At 44.4% G+C, this 19,404-nt stretch overlaps 1 protein-coding gene across 1 annotated transcript in view; it reads right to left on the bottom strand.

The window, feature by feature from the left end:
- LOC124775205 (peroxidase-like) overlaps positions 1 to 19,404 on the bottom strand; it is a 193,314-nt gene that overhangs the window by 34,935 nt on the left and 138,975 nt on the right. Inside the window, exon 12 of the mRNA XM_047250047.1 lies at positions 5,936 to 6,133. Within this exon, the coding sequence (XP_047106003.1) occupies positions 5,936 to 6,133 (198 nt within the window). The remainder of the gene's footprint in view (positions 1 to 5,935; positions 6,134 to 19,404) is intronic.

Genomic DNA, 19,404 nt, shown 5'->3' with positions numbered 1-19,404 from the left:
CAATTGCCCAAACACATCTGTGGTCAGACGTGTGGTCCTGATCAAAAAGATTTATTTTTCGTTAGCACTCCCGGCATCTGGTGTAGGGACACTGCTTTGAAATTTGTTTCTTTTCTGGGAAGATGAGAACTCTGCAGCAGATCGGCGCTCAATATTAGTTGAATGCTTTTTGAAGCGGTTCAAACACTGTTGAGAAGTTCTCCTTTTGTTGTTGGTGCGGCTCCCATATGGAACACAGCTTTTTTAGGGTTAATTCTTGGAGTACAGTATACCGGTCTTGTTCTCTTGATATGCCTGTAGCATCTAGTTACTTAATTCCTCCTTAATCAAGAATGGTTCTAAGGTGCATCGTACATGCTGTTTCTCTTTCATGCATTGCGAAGACCCTGATCATCCTCAAGAGAAGAAGGATGGAGTTTGCTTTCCTCCCCCAATTTCTTAACTGCTGAAAACAAGGGAGATAGCGGCTTATAAAGCTTCGCATGTTTTGAATGAATTTCCTTTGGCAATAAGTTATTCTAAATGAAAAATGTTATGCCAGTACAGTATACCGGTTTATCCATCTAAGGTAATACTCAAACACCTCTACCTCGAAAATCCGTGTATACAAAATTATTCAAAAGATCAAGTTGACACTTAACTTAGGATCGAAGCGAAATGGTTGCGAAAGCATACTTGACCTCATAGCAACAAATAATCCCGGACAAATTGTGAGTATTGTGACGAATAGAGGGATTAGCGATCACAAGGTAGTTGCTGCTAGGCTGAATGCCGTGACACCTACAACCATCAAAAAAGAAAAGAAAAGTATATCTACTTAAAAAAAGAACGCCGTTTTAAGAGCCAGTCTTCTGGTCATGTAAGCGCAGAAAAATAGTGGAATGATTTCAAAGAGATAGTATCGACAGCAATGGAGAGATATATACCACATAAATTAATAAGTGATCGTGCAGATCCCCCATGGTACACAAAACGGGTCAGATCGCTGTTGAAGAAGCAGAGAAAAAAGCATGCCAAATTTAAAAGAACGTAAAATCCCCCAGACTGGCAAAGTTTTACAGAAGTTCGAAATATAGCGCCAACTTCAATGCGAGGTGCCTTTAATAATTTCCATAACGGAACTCTGTCTTGAAATCTGGAGAAAACCCAAAGAGATTCTGGTCATACATAAAGCACACCAGTGGCAAGAATCAATTAATACCTTCACTGCGCGATAACAACAGTGAAGTCACTGATGACAGTGCCACAAAGGCAGAGTTATTACACACGGTCTTCCGAAACTCCTTCACCACAGAAGACGAAGTAATGATTCCTGAATTCCCATCAGGAACAACTGCCAAGATGAGAAACATAGAAGTAGATATCCTCGGTGTCGCAAAGCAGATTAAATCACTTAATAAAGGAAAGGCTTCTGGTCCACATCGTATACTAATCAGGTTCCTCTCAGAGTATGCTGATACAATAGCTCCATATTTAGCAATTATATACAACGGCTCGCTCACAGAAAGAGCCGTACCTAAAGACTGGAAAATTGCATAAGTCACACCAATCCCCAGAATGAGAAGTAGGAGTAATCCGTTGAATTACAGGCCCATACCACTAACGTCGATTTTCAGTAGGGTTTTGGAACATATACTGTATTCGAACATTGTGAAGTACCTCGAAGAAAACGATTTATGGACACGTAGTCTGCATGGATTCAGAAAATATCATTCTTGTGAAACACAACTAGCTCTTTATACTCATGAAGGAATGAGTGCTATCAACAGGGGATGTCAAATTGATCCCATATTTTTAGATTTCCAGAAGGCTTTCGACACCGTTCCTCACAAGAATCTTCTAACCAAACTATGGAATATCGCCTCAGTTGTGCGACTGGATTCGTGATTTCCTGTGGGAAAGGTCACAGTTCGCAGTAATAGACGGAAAGTCATCGAGTAAAACAGAAGTAATATCCGGCGTTCCCCAAGGAAGTGTTATAGGCCCTCTATTGTTCCTGATCTATATTAACGATATAGGAGACAATCTTAGTAGCAGTCTTAGATTGTTTGCAGATGATGCTGTCATTTACCGTCTTGTAAAGTCATCAAAGTCATCAGATGACTAAAACGAATTGCGAAAAGTGGCAATTGACCCTGAATAAAGAAACGTGTGAAGTTATTCACATGAGTACTAAAAGAAATCCACTAAATTTCGATTACACGGTAAGTCACACAAATCTGAAGGCTGTAAATTCAACTAAATACTTAGGGATTACAATTACAAATAACCTAAATTGGAGATAATGTTGCGAGTAACGCGGACCAAAGAAAGCGATTCATTGGCAGAACACTTAAAAAAAAAGGGGGTGCAGCGGGTCTACTAAAGAGACTGCTTACACCACACTTGTCCGCCCTATTCTGGAGTATTGCTGTGCGGTGTGGCATCCTCATCTGGTGGGACTGACAGATGACATCGAAAAAGTACAAAGAAGGGCGGTTCGTATTGTATTATCGTGAAATAGGGGAGATAGTGCTACACTTATGATACGTAAATTGGAGTGGCAATCATTAAAACAAAGCGTTTTTCGTTGCGACGGGATCTTCGTATGAAATTTCAATCGCCAGTTTTCTCCTCCGATTGCGAAAGCATTCTGTTGGGACCCACCTATGTAGGGAGGAATGATCATCACGATAAAATAAGAGGAATCAAGGCTCGCGCAGAAAAATTTAAGTGCTCGATTTTCCCGCGCCGTTCGAGAGTGGAACGGTAGAGAGACAGCTTGAAGGTGGTTCATTGAACGCTCTGCCAGGCACTTTATTGCGAATAGCAGAGTAATCATGTAGATGTAGATGTTGTGGAATATGTAGCAACATAAAATTAAAACTTAAATACACGATGTGGCCTAGAGAAACTCGCCATGCCGGCTGGCCCCCTTATCGTTCTCTGTCTGACAATCAGTGGTGGACGTGGCAATGAAGTAAGCGCACCGCTCTTCCAGCTGTTGCTAGCTAGGACTCATTTCAAATTGGTCCTCCACTGGGCACACTAGCATGAGCGCACACCGTTCCCGTCGTCCTACTATGGAAATATCCCTGGCAGTACTGTGAATTGAAGCCAGGTTCTATGCACTGGAAACAGACAAGCTCGTCACTCAGCTACGGAAAAGGATATAATAGCAGCATGATAAAAATTAAATTTTAGACGTCGACGTTTAGATGTAAAGAACCTGATGATGGCAGCATGCCGACGAAACGTGTCACGTTAATAAACACACTCTAAGACATTTATGTATGAGGAAGAGCTTCACAAACTGAGCAAGTCAATAACGCGTCCTCCTACCTCTGGGCCTGATGCAAGCTCTTGTTGGGTTTGGCATTGATTGATAGAGTTATTGGATCTGGCCCAGAGAGATATCGTGCCACCTTCTGTCCAATTAGCGCCTTAGATCGTCAAAATGCCGAACTGGCTGGAGGGCCCTGCCCATAATGCAACAAATGTTCTTAATTGGGAAGAGATCCGAGGAGTTCGCTGGCCCAGGTAGGGTTTGGCAAACACGAAAACAGGCAATAGAACCTCTCGCCATGTGCAAACGGGCATTATCTTGCGGAAATGTAAGCCCATGATGGCTTGCCATGAGGGGCATCAAAACAGCGTAGAATATCGTCGACGTATCGCCGTGCTGGAAGTGTCGCGGATGACAGCAAAAGTGATTCTGGTATGAAATGAAATGGCACCCCGCACCATTACCCCTGGTTATCAGGCAATGTGGCAGGCGACAGTCAGGTAGATATCACACAGCCGTCCGGAGCGTCCCTAGACATGTCTCCGCTGGTGACTGGGGCTCAGTTCGAGGCGGGACTCATCACTGGAGACAGTTCTACTCCATTAAATGAGATTCCTCCCTAATATGTGTCTGCAGACGCTCCGACATTGGCGGGATTCTAATCTGACTGTCAGCTGGGAGTGATGGTCTGGAATGCCATTTCTTTTCACGGCAGGACTCCTTTAGTTGGCTTCCGCGGCATCCTCATTGGACATCGCTACGTCACGATATTCTGTTCCCCGTTTTCTTAAGCTTTGTGGCAAGTCATCCCGGGTGATAACGCCCACACGTACACGGCGAGAGCTTCTGCTGCTTGTCTTCGTGCTTGCCAAACCCTACCTTGGCCAGCGAGGTCACCGTATCTCTCCCGAACTGACTTCGCCTGAAATATTGTGGACGAGGCCCTCCAACCAGCCCACGATTTTGACGAAGTAGGGCGCCAGCTGTACAGAATTTGCCACGATATGCCTCAGGAGGGCTTCCAGCGATTCTATTAATCAATGCAAAGCCTAATAACTGCTTGTAATACGGCCAGAGGTAGATCAATGTCTTATTGACTTGCTCAATTTATGAAGGTCCTTCTCTTGACTGGATCATCCAATTTTTCTGAAATTATAATCATTTGTTTGTCTGTACATATATGTAAGATCTACTGGTTTCCACCCCATTTGCATACTTCTTCGTGGTGCATCGTTTATTTTTCTTTTGTCTTAGATTTTATGTGCAAAAAAGTGACCGAAGCAGAAAAATTATCCTATATATATTTTGTAACAAAGCCGCTAATCTCAGCATGTTGTTGTTGTTGTTTTTGTTGTGGTCTTCAGTCCAGAGACTGGTTTGATGCAGCTCTCCATGCTACTCTATTCTGTGCGAAGTTCTTCATCTCCCAGTACCTTCTGCAACCTACATCCTTCTGAATCTGTTTAGTGGATTCATCTCTTGGTCTCCCTCTACGATTTATACCCTCCACGCTGCCCTCCAACACTAAATGCTGATCCCTTGATGCCTCAGAACATGTCCTACCAACGGATCCCTTCTTCCAGTCAAGTTGTGCCATAAATTTCTCTTCACCCCAATTCTACTCAATACCTCCTCATTAGTTATGTGATCTACCCATCTGATCTTCAGCATTCTTCTGTAGCACTACAATTAGAAATCTTCTATTCTCTTCTTGTCTATAATATTTATCGTCCACGTTTCACTTCCATACATGGCTACATTCCATACAAACACTTTCAGAAACGACTTCCTGACACTTAAACCTATACTCGATGTTAACAAATTTCTCTTATTCAGAAGCCCTTTCATTGCTATTGCCAGTCTACATTTTTACATTTTATATTCTCTCTACTTTGTCCATCATCAGTTATTTTGCTCCCCAAATAACAAAACTCATTTACTACTTTAAGCATCTCATTTCCTAATCTAATTCCCTCAGCATCACCCGACTTAATTCGACTTTCATTATCCTCGTTTTGCTTTTGTTGATGTTCATCTTATATCCTCCTTTCAAGACACTGTCCATTCCGTTGAACTGTTCTTCCAAGTCCTTTGCTGTCTCTGACAGAATTACAACGTCATAGGCGAAGGTCAAAGTTTTTATTTCTTCTCCATGGATTTTAATTCCTAATTCAAATTTTTCTTTTGTTTCCTTTACTGCTTGCTCAATATACAGATTGAATAACATCGGAGAGAGGCTACAACCCTGTCTCACTCCCTTCCCAACCACTGCTTCCCTTTCATGCCCCTCGACTCTTATAACTGCCATCTTGTTTGTGTACAAATAATACAAATTGTAAATAGCCTTTCGCTCCCTGTATTTTACCCCTGCCCCCTTCAGAATTTGAAAGAGAGTATTCCAGTCAACATTGTCAAAAGCTCTACAAATGCTAGAAACGTAGGCTTGCCTTTCCTTAATCTATTTTCTAAGATAAGTTGTAGGGTCAGTATTGCCTCATTTGTTCCAACATTTCTACGGAATAAAAACTCGGCATATTCCACATAAATATGCAGTGTCTTTGTTGGCCAGTGCAAAACGAAAGGGGAAGGGTACTACTTCCCGGATTTCAGGGGTGACTTTGTGCCGGTATCTTGGGGGTTGGCAGAGACGCCTGCCGTGGGCTGCCTTACCGAGCACGAGCGGCAGGAACTCGTTGTAGGTGATGTGCTGCAGCTCGGCCACGACGACCCTGCGCGCCTCCTGGAAGAGCGCCTCGTCGCTCCAGCGCGGGTTCAGCGCCGCCAGCTCGCGCGCCACGCGGTTGTGCTCGCGCATCCACAGCGTGTGCACCACCGCCAGGTCGATCTGCTCGTTCACTCGCGAGTCGCCTGCAACATCAGCGCACTCTCACTTTCCAAACAAACCGTCTCCGTTACTCGTCGTAACGCACACAACACGTCAGTATACATAGTGTCAGGGGTACAAGTGCAGATATTTTTATTGGTGTCTGAGGGTAGTGTGCTGAACAGCGTTACATCAGTATTAACTTCACTTGCAGACTAATGATTACAGCTATTAGATGTAGTTCTTCTTTGGGTTGGTTAGTACTTCCAGGTACCTATGGCAAGAGCAAATCATTAATGCTTATTTTCCCATGGGCAGCAGGTCAGGTGGTCAAGTGTAAACGGGCGGACGCAAATCGGTTAGCCTATACCGATATAGCGACAGGCGTACTGCAGTTAGCGGTGCAGTTACGACCGAGCAGAAAACATTACGCAGTAACTTATGTGACGTGTCTGTGGGACGACTGTTAGATGCAGAGAAAAAGAAAACTAACACACTGAAGTGGATATGTATTAAGGTATCAATGATCACAATATTGTCACGTAGAAGAAGGTGTAAGGAGATGAATGACGAACGCTAACTTCACTTAACGAAGGTGTATTCAGCACTTGCACATACAAGAGCGCGGGGCGAACTGCCTCCGGCCAGAACACATACAGTATACAGGGTGTTACAAAAAGGTACGGCCAAACTTTCAGGAAACATTCCTCACACACAAAGAAAGAAAATATGTTATGTGGACATGTGTCCGGATACGCTTACTTTCCATGTTAGAGCTAATGTTATTACTTCTCTTCAAATCACATTAATCATGGAATGGAAACACACAGCAACAGAACGTACCAGCGTGACTTCAAACACTTTGTTACAGGAAATGTTCAAAATGTCCTCCGTTAGCGAGGATACATGCATCCACCCACCGTCGCATGGAATCCCTGATGCGCTGATGCAGCCCTGGAGAATGGCGTATTGTATCACAGCCGTCCACTATACGAGCACGAAGAGTCTCTACATTTGGTACCGGGGTTGCGTAGACAAGAGCTTTCAAACGCCCCCATAAATGAAAGTGAAGAGGGTTGAGGTCAGGAGAGCATGGAGGCCATGGAATTGGTCCGCGTCTACCAATCCATCGGTCACCGAATCTGTTGTTGAGAAGCGTACGAACATTTCGACTGAAATGTGCAGGAGCTCCATCGTGCATGAACCACATGTTGTGTCGTACTTGTAAAGGCACATGTTCTAGCAGCACAGGTAGAGTATCCCGTATGAAATCATGATAACGTGCTCCATTGAGCGTAGGTGGAAGAACATGGGGCCCAATCAAGACATCACCAACAACGCCTGCCCAAACGTTCAAAATCTGTGTTGATGACGTGATTGCACAATTGCGTGCGGATTCTCGTCAGCCCACACATGTTGATTGTGAAAATTTACAAATTGATCACGTTGGAATGAAGCCTCATCCGTAAAGAGAACATTTGCACTGAAATGAGGATTGACACATTGTTGGATGAACCATTCGCAGAAGTGTACCCGTGGAGATCAATCAGCTGCTGATAGTGCCTGCACACGCTGTACATGGTACGGAAACAACTGGTTCTCCCGTAGCACTCTCCACACAGTGACGTGGTCAACGTTACCTTGTACAGCAGCAACTTCTCTGACGCTGACATTAGGGTTATCGTCAACTGCACGAAGAATTGCCTCATCTACTGCAGGTGTCCTCGTCGTTCTAGGTCTTCCCCAGTCGCGAGTCATAGGCTGGAATGTTCCGTGCTCCCTAAGACGCCGATCAATTGCTTCGAACGTCTTCCCGTCGGGACACCTTCGTTCTGGAAATCTGTCTCGATACAAACGTACCGCGCCACGGCTATTGCCCCGTGCTAATCCATACATCAAATGGGCATCTGCCAACTCCGCATTTGTAAACATTGCACTGACTGCAAAACCACGTTCGTGATGAACATTAACCTGTTGATGCTACGTACTGATGTGCTTGATGCTAGTACTGTAGAGCAATGAGTCGCATGTCAGCACAAGCACCGAAGTCAACATTACCTTCCTTCAATTGGGCCAACTGGCGGTGAATCGAGGGAGTACAGTAAATACTGACGAAACTAAAATGAGCTCTAACATGGAAATTAAGCGTTTCCGGACACATGTCCACATAACATCTTTTCTTTATTTGTGTGTGAGGAATGTTTCCTGAAAGTTTGGCCGTACCTTTTTGTAACACCCTGTATATACAGCTACAGAACATTCCAGTACAATACATCTTGACATTTGTGGGTACTTCTAGAATGTACTCGAACCGAATATAGAAATTAAATTGGTACAAGCCAGGTGAGTTTTTGAACGCACGACCCTCCAATGATCAGTTTAGTATCATAACCACTACACCACGGTCCTACTCAGCTTCTTTTGCGGCAATATTTTCACTTACACCCCTAACGCCCTGTGCGTAAAATGTTATGAAACCCACCCAGAAATCACACGACAAATGCTTACAGCGACGTGGACAACGAACAGCCGATATGTTTGAAAGTAATGCAGTTACGACTAGGAAGAGCATTAGGTGTTTTCTCTCCCCTTTTTTGAGCACATGTTTAATGTCGCGTGTTGTGAATTGTCTGTTCAGTTTTGTCTCTGTCTGTGTTTGTTTTTAACAAACAAAAAAAACTGAAAACAGCACTTTATATCAGGTGATAAAATTGTATAATAAATTTCCAAAGCAAGAACAAAATTACTAAAGCACGTTTGTTTAAAAAGGCAGCTAAGACATTCGTCACAAATAATGCATATTACACAACTAAAGATTACTCAGAGGACGCAGAGTAGTGGACAGTAATGAAAGGGGATAACTCTAGCACCTTATCACATTTCAATACTCGATTTACTGCTTAAGGGTCTCATGTCAAGATGTATAATGCACGAGAGTCATATCCGTTGGCTTAATTTTTCAGGTGAAAAGTATCACATTGAAGAAGGAAACTATGGTTTATATTGCAAGTTACATGAAACAATTTGTGTCTGAATGAGGAAACATTATTCATTAGGGAATTAACGAATGAGGCAATGCGGTAGTTTGGACACTGAATCGTACTTGGAAGGATGGAGCTGCTCTGTCTGTCCATCCTGATTTGGGGTTTTTTGTACAGCTAAGGCATATGCAGCGATGGTTCCTTAAGCCGGTATTACACTATCAAATTTCTTTGTCAAATATCTTTGTCAAAGAAATTTGATGGTATAATAGGGAACTTTGTCAAATCTCCCCTGTCGTTAAATAAATTTCATCAAATCTAGGGCCTCGCTGTAGATTTGATCAAAGAAGTCGCTTGTCTTCTGTTCACTGCAATGTGACATGTTACCACGTGGAGCGCTAGCATGGCTGCAGCGTTCTGTCATCTGTAATGTTTTTATGAATATTGTCATAATACATTTGGTGTGTACCGACAACTACAAAATCAATAGAGATGTATGGAGCTGATGAGGCTCTTTACAAAGTACAGCACCCTGACTACAAAAACAGTTTAAGAAGATTGGAGACCTGACCTAACCTAACTTAACCTAACTCTCTCCTGTAGCAAGCAATCGGATTGTTACAGTGAGCCTGTCTTCTGCAGATATGGCAGTTCTTAAGTGAGTTTTGTGCTTTGTGGTATGAGGATTCACTTCACTGAGCACATACTGAAATGTATACTCATCCATTCTTAAGTAATTGATGTACGACTTGACGTCCTCCACTGTAAGCTCACGTAACTAGTTTTGTTGAATGTTTTTATCGTGGCATCGTAAAACCCACGGCTTCGTCCAGGTACTTTTCTCCCCGCTTCTGGTTGGCTCTGAGCACCATGGGACTTAACATCTATGGTCATCAGTCCCCTAGAACTTAGAACTACTTAAACCCAACTAACCTAAGGACAGCACACAACACCCAGCCATCACGAGGCAGAGAAAATCCCTGACCCTGCCGGGAATCGAGCCCGGGAACCCGGGCGTGGGAAGCGAGAACGCTACCGCACGACCACGAGATGCGGTCTCCCCCGCTTCTCTTCCGCATGTGCACACAGTGCAATTGTGGTACATGCAACTGCTGTGGTTAATAAAAAGTTGTTGTTGTCAGTAATCTTGAACTTTGACAAAAAATATGATGACAGTGTAATACCCATTTTTAACGCCACGTCAAAGATCTTTGTCAAATATATTTGACGAATATTTGATCAAATCTTTGACAAAGAAATTTGATAGTGTAATACCGGCCTTAATGAAGGCCGCGGCCGACCACCTGTTCTATCCTCGAAGGCCACCTGTCCTATCTTCCTAAAGCATGCTACGTATGCTGTGTGTTATATTTTCGCCCACTGACTGGCATTGTATTATTTTTTTTAAATGTTATATCATTGTGAGATGATCCTTGGATGAATAAATAAATAAATAACAACAGCAGCTGGGAACAAGGGATGAGGCAGCGTTACCTGCGCCCCCGTGGAGTGTAGTGAATAGGAGGTAGTTAAAACGAGGATCACGTGCAATTGTAAAAGTGTCCAACAGGCAGGACTAAATGCGATCAGATTTATTCAGAGTTTCGGAAAGGGGATATTTATTGTGGTAGAGTGGCTAGTAGCCAGCTGAACCGAAAGTGTTGTACTGATGGTGTTACATTATTTATTGAATTTACAAATTGATAAAAGCACAGTGACATAACTGAAGAAAAGCCAAGTCACCGATAGAATACATAAACGAGTCCAGTTATAAATAGTTCTGTAGCACTAGTGTGGCGCCTCTTTTAGAATCACAGAATGATTTAAGAATGATTCTCGTTTTTCAAGTCATTTTACATATATATGAAGAAAATAAATGTCGCATACAATGTTAATAATTCATGTAAAGTGTCATGTTTGTCTAAGTATATGCATACGGTATGGCGCTAACGATCTTGGTTTGTTTAATGCTTTAGTAAATATGCTTTTACTCGACAATGAGTCGTCCATTATCACAGCATTATCTTGTCTGGTCTGATCTTATGCTGCTCTGTACGATTGCCTCCTTTGTTCTGTTGAATGTAGGGGCAGCTTATGATTGATATAATAATTATTGTAAAGATACAGCCAATTTTCTTTACATCAGTTCCTATCCTGCGGTACCTAAAGTTAAATTTGGACATTTAATTGTACTAGCGGAAGCTAATGTGGTTTTGCGTAACGGTATTAAATTATTGCTAGCTTCGGTTGTTATTCCTGGAATCTTCCGTTTAATAGAATCTACAGAGTTAGTTTACGAAGTCCGACGTTTTATTAAGTTACGCGGCGTACATCACTTTCAGTAAATGTATTTTAAACGCAACCACACAAGCCGAAGCTACTCAGTAACTACGGCTTGAGCAGAAATTAATATCTTTTTCAGAGACAGAAATTAATTAGTCCAAATATGAGTGAAAAGCTAATTATTACGTGCAGTCTTTGCCCATAATTCAAGGGAGCGCAGACATATTGTTTAACGCTGGCTCACATTTCGCTCTGTTGCGACGAATTTATAGCTGACGCTCATGAAATATTAATAAAGCCCGACAAAGTACGTTTCGTAAGCTCCTTGTTTTGAAATAATTTAAAATAATGTTATACGTCAGTTATATTGGACACCGTAGTAATGAGTTGCAGGTGTATAACATCTGGCTGAAAGAAGTAGATGACACTCCGCTCTCCAGTTACTATCTTTATAGAACATTTGGGATTCGGGCGGGCCGGCCGTTGTGGCCGAGCGGTTCTAGGCGCTTTAGTCCGGATCCGCGTGACCGCTAGGGTCACAGGTTCGAATCCTGCCTCGGGCATGGATGTGTGTGATGTCCTTAGATTAGTTAGGTTTAAGTACATCTAAGTCTAGGGGACTGATGACCTCACATGTTAATTCCCATAGTGCTTAGAGCCATTTGAACCATTTGATTCGGGCTGTGCTGCTGCTTGCTTCAGTGTGTCTGATTATGAGACAAAGCACCGCTGTCGGCCGTAGTCGCTGCGCCACGAGTGGTGAGTTCGCTGATCCTATCGACGTCGACACTGTCCGTGTTGAAGGAAGTCACAACAGAAAGGGAGTACTTCCCAAATAATTGAGGAATTTTTGAGAGTGTAGTGTTACGTATGATGCATGTTTTGTGCCACTTCTGGGGGGTTTTAGCGTTCAGTAATTTTCTGATATTTGGTTGTATTTTTGGGTGACGTGTATCTCGGCTAGCGGGAACGAAGAGTGTAACTGACCTATTTGATGTAAGCGTAGATCTTGTGGGCGCATTGTATGACAGGCAAGAAAGGCTTGGTTTCTGTGTAGCTGGCTGTGGCGTCTAACAAGATATGCTGTAAGGAGGAAGCGGCATAACGGATATAGTCAGTGATTTAGAATGTGAGAATCTACAGATCCTCGTTATTTCCAGTTGGCGAGACAGGAGTTTTGGATAACATTGGTATGGTAGTTGTTTGTGAATAGTGAGCAGGACAAGCACGTTGTCAGTTCCAGATGGATTGGGGAGTTACGCAACATTTCCCCCTAGGACGTTAGGGGGACACCGGGACAACATAGGCATGTACTGTGGCAATGAAAACCACACTGATGAAACAAAACATAATGATTTAATGGCGCCTGGTGACGTTGCTGGTACGTGACGGGGTAAGGCAGCGGAAAAGTGTTCCTATCGGAGCACTAAAAATGTAAATATGTTCATGTTTATTTAAAAGACTGAGTGAAAAGTGGGGTACCAGTGATTACGTAATCTTTTAAATAAACAGGAATATATTTACATTTAAAAAGCTCCAATAGGAGCATTTTTCCACTGGTTCCCTTCTTTTCTCTGCTACAGCAGAGCATGTAACTCATATGAAAAGAAATGTATTGGTCAGTAAAATTTAGATACTCGATTGTTTGAAATTGAAGTAACGTAAAACTAATTTTACACCTCAGAACGGGTTTTACGAGCACAAAAATTTTGCATGTGCTTCAGTACTAGAATATCGGGTCCCGAAATGATAACGGAGCATGTTTCTCCGTGCTACGTCACTTTACAAACTGCGTTTTCACTTCGCTCCGGATTTTACGTGCGTATTTTATGTGTACAAGTAGGGTAAATTTGAATCTTGAAATCTCGGAAACGGATAAAGATATGAAGAAAATTTTCAAGTTTTTCAACATCGGGTTCTTAAGAATACATTGTAAATACTACAGCCATTTGCTGTCCACAGCTGTCTCGGAATCCACGGTTGGGTTTTGGTACTAAATGAATAAAGATATGAATAACATTTTCAAGTTCGTTCGAGATCAGGATCTTTGGAATATATCGTAAAACTTCCACCCATTTGCAGTGTATAGCCGTCTTGGTATCCTCGGCTGGGTTTTGGTCCTCCGGTGACGGCGAAAATATAATGAAAACCAAATTTTGTGCAAGTGGTTCAAATGGCTCTGAGGACAATGGGACTTAACATCTGTGTACTCGCCTCGGTGCCAGGCGCAGTTTTAGAGTACTACCATGCAGGTTTTTACCAGGAAACTTCAAAAATTAGTACTGCACCAACATAATCTTGGTTGGGCACTCGAAGCCAACACGAAAGTGGGGGGGGGGGGGGGGGGTATTAGTTTCGGAATGGATCTTGTTGAAGTAACTTTTCATAATTTGGATCTACTTAAACCTAACTAACCTAAGGACATCACACACATCCATGCCCGAGGCAGGATTCGAACCTGCGACCGTAGCGGTCACGCCGTTTCAGACTGAAGCGCCTAGAACCGCTCGGCCACAGCGGCCGGCCCCCTTTTTGTGGGGTTTTCCGAGGTACTGCCGATGAAGTAATTGTGCCTCCGTAAGTGCCATCACCACCGTAGACCACATCAAATGCAAAAAGAACCAATGGATTTGTTCCATTTATCTTAGAATAAGTAAGTGTGTAGTATTCAGACCCTGTGCTGTAGTAGGATAGTGACACTAAGACGATCCTCCTGTTTGGTATAGAAATGGTCTCCAGACCAAGGGCTATCAGACAACTGACTCTAACTTTTTATCTCCAAATGAAGCCGAGATATGAGCACAGGAAAACCCCGTTTTTATGCGCGGCGTTTTTGAACATATTAGATACGAATGCTGTCGCAGTGGAGCAGAAACAAATGGGGTACCATTCTAGCGACGGCCGCAAATGGGGAAATTCACTGTCATTAGTGATTGAGAAAGAGCAGATTGTTATTGCCTGACGCCTTGGAATTTGCGAATATGGTCGGCTGTTCCCTTGTAATAGTCGTGAGCATCTGTCAAAATTTACTGAAGGACGGAGAAACCACGAGTAGGCGCCAAGTGTGACAGATATGATGACAGAGTATAATACTGGTACAGGCACAAGTGTTTGGGAACGCACCTATCAGCGAACGTTGTTGGACATGAAGTTCCACAGCACATAACCCGTACGCGCTCCCACGTTGACTCAATGTCATAGTCAGTTACGATTGCAGTAGGAACGAGACTATCGAGAGTGTACCGTGAATGAATGGAAAAGCATCGTTTGATGATATGAGTCACGTTTCTTGTTTCACCAGGTCGGTTGTTAAGTCCCCATCTGCCGACGTCCATGTAAATGGCTGCTCGGAACATGTACCGCACCACGGGCGAAGGCCTTTGGGGGCAGTATTTTGCTGTGGGAGACGTTGACTTGGGCTTCCATGGGACACAATAACAGCTGTGGACTATGTGTACATTACTGAGGACCACCTACATCCCTTTATACTTGATTTCTTCCCTGACAGTGATGGCATCTTCCATTAGGATAACTGTAGGTGTCACAAGGCCAGAATCGTGCTACGGTGGTTTAATGAGAACAGCAGTGAACTGTCGTTGATGCGTTGCCCTCCATCTTAGACTGCTCTGAACCCGATGTAACACATTTGGGATGTTATCGGGGGCCAGCTCTACGGAGACCCACCACCGCCCCGTAATTTACGGGAACTGCGTGACCAGCGCGTAGACATCCGGTACCTTATACGTCCGGGACCCTACCAAGGACTTGTAGAATCCATATCCCGCAGAATATTTGATGTATTGCGTTCGAAAGGTGAACCAACTTGCTATTAAGGAAGTGCTCTTAAAATTTTGGTTCAGCAACGTATGCCGGACGGCGCTGGTAAATCAACACCACCTCTGCAGTTCTACGGGAAATCGGCTGTGGATTTTTATGTCAGCAGGAACAACATGTGTGAAAGAAATAGTTGAATAAGTCGCACTGAAGATTAAAAAATAGGGTGAAGAAAATTGTCAGGATGGGGTGAAATGTTGAACAGGGAATCGGAACAACGTGATAATAAGATAGTTACTAACTGCTCGATCCAAATTATGAAAAGTTACTTCAACAAGATCCATTCCGAAACTAATACCTCCCACTTTCGTGTTGGCTTCGAGTGTCCAACCAAGATTATGTTGGTGCAGTACTAATTTTTGAAGCTTCCTGGTAAAAACCTCTATGGTAGCACTCTTAAACTGCGCCTGGCATCGAGGCGAGTACAAAGCAGAGCTGTTTCATTTAATTCCTCGGTAGTCAACAAATAGCTAAAAATGTACTGAGACAATGCTGTAGACGAGAGTAATATGCGACTGTGAGTACTGCGCTTCAGTAGCGGTAAAAAGGATGCACATGACGAGTCAACCCTGTTTATAATGAACAGGTTCTCGATCAAGTTATCCAGAATGACGGGCGCATTATGATAAAGGAATTGAGTGCACACTTGATTGCCGGTAGTTATGCCTTGGCTAAGATGTTAACCATCCTAGGTTATTACAAAGTGTGGGCGACATTGGTCCTGCAAAAGCTTGCACAGTTCCCGAAAATTCATCGAATAGAAATTCATCGGCATCTGTTGAACCAATACAAGTTAGGACGTGTCAATGTTCGGAACTCCCTCATCAACTTAGGTGAAACGTGGTGTCGTAACTACGAGCCAGAATCAAAAGACAATCTGAAAGCACATTGTCATATCGCTGGCTTGGTTGCGGAGTATCTTTGCGAGCGGCTGTATTGCAGGGTCGAGCACGGGACACGGAGCTGCTATGTTGTGTTGAGGGTAGCTCTACATGGGAAAGGCACTACTATGGAAGTTCAAGTTTGGCTACAAGTACTATTATTTTGAAGTAAAGAGATATGGAAGAGTATTCCGTGAAAAGTGCGTAAAAAAGTAATTAAGTATGAGCAGTGCCGCCGACAACGTATTTGAGTATCCGCCAGTTCGCGTGTCGTACCGTCAACAACAATCATCCGCGTCATATTCGGCCTCCCAGAATGAAACTAATGTGAATCTGTAAAAGGAGAGCAGTCAAGTGCCAGTGTCTTCTAGCGAGCGTGATAATATGCATTCGGTCATCGCGTTTCCGCATCATCAACAGTCAGCCATGTTATATTATTACAAGAGTCAAGAAGGACTGATAACAGATATCTGTGTGTACTTGGTGAGCGTTAGAACTTCGTTCGACCATTCGGCTTCCGCATCATCAACAATCGCCCGCGTCCTGTCGGTTACGCGTACGCTCGTCCAAGTGATAATTGTGGACAGTTAATCATCACCATTGCCCGTGTATCTATCACCGAAGGTTCGGCCAGAGTAAGGCTGTCAAATACGAGCGACGGCGTTAAGTACAATAGTGACAGACATTCAAATGGTCAAGAATACTGTACAATAATAAGGGAGCGATAATTATGACCTCTCAGCAATTAGGAAGAATATTAATTGGCAACAACACTTACGACTTAGTGTGTAAACAGTTCAACCTGCTATTTTCTTATCGTCTCAGAATATAATCGTTCATACCAGACGTAGGACATTGTTGTGTTTAGTGTTTAGTGTTGAACGGCTTCCCTAAACCCGTTCGCATATTTATAAACATAATTTTAGGCAAGGCAGCAGCAGTGTGGAGCAGAAATAATACGATCGGCGCCGGAGTACCAGGTACGTGGTGTGGACAGGATGCACGATCAAAGTGAGAGCAGTTTAAGGGTCCCCCAACAGTTGTACCCACGGGCGCGTTTCAAGTCCACTGAATGGCGACGTACGAATTCTTCAACAAAGAAGTAGATCAGGAAAATACTATCTGTAGGCAAAGTGATATGCACAGTCTTCTGAGATAGAGAGAGTGTAGTTTGTTTTTTGGACATGTTGGAGACTAAAACAGTCATCAGTTCAAAACACTATAAGACGACACTGATGAAACGGAAAACCCCAATCCCAAATCATGACAGAGAAGTAAAGAAACTTACGCATGCTACACGATAACGCCACGCCTCTCAAGCGTTTTGCGACCTTGGATATTATTGCCAAATTTGGCTTGGTTGCCCTACAATATCCACCGTGTAGTGCAGATTTAGTGAAGTTTGGAAGGTAGGAGACGAGGTACTGGCGGAATTAAAGCTGTGAGGACGGGTCGTGAGTCGTGCTTGGGTAGCTCAGTTGGTCAGTCTGCGTTCGGCAGGGCAGCAGTGCGCACCGCGCTCGGCCGTCCACGCCGCTGCGCGCGCGGAGTGTTTTGTTTACTTCCTCGTCACAGCGCTTCTCAGTCGAACAAGCTGTAATGGCCAACTCTTACAGGAAGAACACTCTTAAGTTCACCTTCTCAAACGAATACGCACGACCCAAAGCACTGGCCGTCGAACGCTTCCTACGCGAAGACGTGAAGATCCCGCGTGACGAACTCATCGGGATACACCTATCGATCATTAGCAGCGTCGTTTATGTTAAGATGACTTCCGACGCTGCCTGCAACGAGATCATTCAAAGGACGCGACATGGACTAAAATTTCGGCACTCCGACGGAAACGTCGGGCCTGTGGATGTCGACCATGCAGGACTTGGCCTTCGGACGATCCGTGTATTCGAACTGCCTTTCGAGGTGGCTGAAGATGAAGTCATCGCGGCGCTAAGTCCGTTCGGAAAAGTCCAGAGCCACGTAGCCCAGACATGGGCACAGTTTACGACGTATCCGGTGCTTAATGGTGTGAGACAAGTCCGAATCGATCTCAAACGGCACGTTCCACCATACATTTCTATCGGCGGCTGCCGTGCGGTAGTCATTTACGACGGACAACCTCGAACATGTTCCGGTTGTGGCCAAGAAGGCCACGTCCGTAATGAATGCCTGCAACGCCGCATCACACAACTAAGGCCCGACGATACGAACACCGACAGAACCGTGACCACCCTTCCAGTCACCTATGCGGCGACACTGCACGTCCAGCCCTCACAAGGCGCCGTTCACGAGCGTCTCTCTGGTCCGATACACCCGGAGGTGTCCCAGCACCTTGACACCGGCGATGCCGCCCGTGAACATGTCCAACAGCCGGGCACACCCACGCTAGAAGATCACAAGGATACCAATGAGAGTGTTCTGGAGAATGAAGACCGCATCATAGCACCCGCGGCTTTTGTACCGGAACGACGTGAATCTCTTCCTTCCTCAGACACCGAAACTCATTGCCGAAAGCAGAAGTCGCCCAAACGACGAAAAAAACGCCGCAAGACATCAGAATCGACCATTGAGCCCCCTCTGCAGGACGAAGAAATGCCACATCACTCCGACGGAGAACACGATAACACTTTCTCCTCTGCCACGGAGACGCGTCATCCACAAGACGGTGAACCGTCCGACAGAGATCGTGCGCAAGCCCCGCGCCCAGAAGCCATGGAACATAGCACGCCTGTTGTCACCGACGCCATTGAGCCGACTCGGCCAGCGCTGCCACCTCTCGCCGATGTCAAACCTGTCGGACACCTTTCATGGGCGGATGACACGGATTTCCCACCTCCATCTGATGCGGAAATGAGATCTGTTTCTCCGTTCGACCAAAACTAAAATGGGGGAAGTTTCTACGGCGAATCCTGCGACTTCTATGGACTTCCAGCATCCACAACAACAATCTTCACCAGCTACGACCCTATCAACAGCACGGATCTCCCATCAGGCGTACCGAATAGCTACTATCAATACTAATAATATCGGCTCCCATGCTAAACTTCAACTGCTCCGTGACACGCTAAGAGCAGCGGACATCGACATCGCCCTGTTACAAGAACTGAGGACAGCGACTTGGACTGGGTGTTATGGATATGAGACGTACGCCGCCCCTGCAGCTATGGAACACAGAGGCGCAGCCATCCTCCTCCGAGAAGGAATTGCAGTTTCCGATGTCGCATACCTCCCAACAGCGCGAGGGGTGGCCATAACAGTTGAAGGACTCAAAATCATAAATCTCTACGCCCCATCGGGCACTGATAAACGGAGGGATCGCTCCCAGTTCTACGCAGAAGATAT

This window comes from Schistocerca piceifrons, chromosome 1 (assembly GCF_021461385.2).
Source record: "Schistocerca piceifrons isolate TAMUIC-IGC-003096 chromosome 1, iqSchPice1.1, whole genome shotgun sequence".
In the NCBI taxonomy this organism is placed as follows: domain Eukaryota; kingdom Metazoa; phylum Arthropoda; class Insecta; order Orthoptera; family Acrididae; genus Schistocerca; species Schistocerca piceifrons.
Note: the sequence above shows the minus strand (reverse complement) of the source record. Positions and strands in the feature narration are given on the sequence as shown.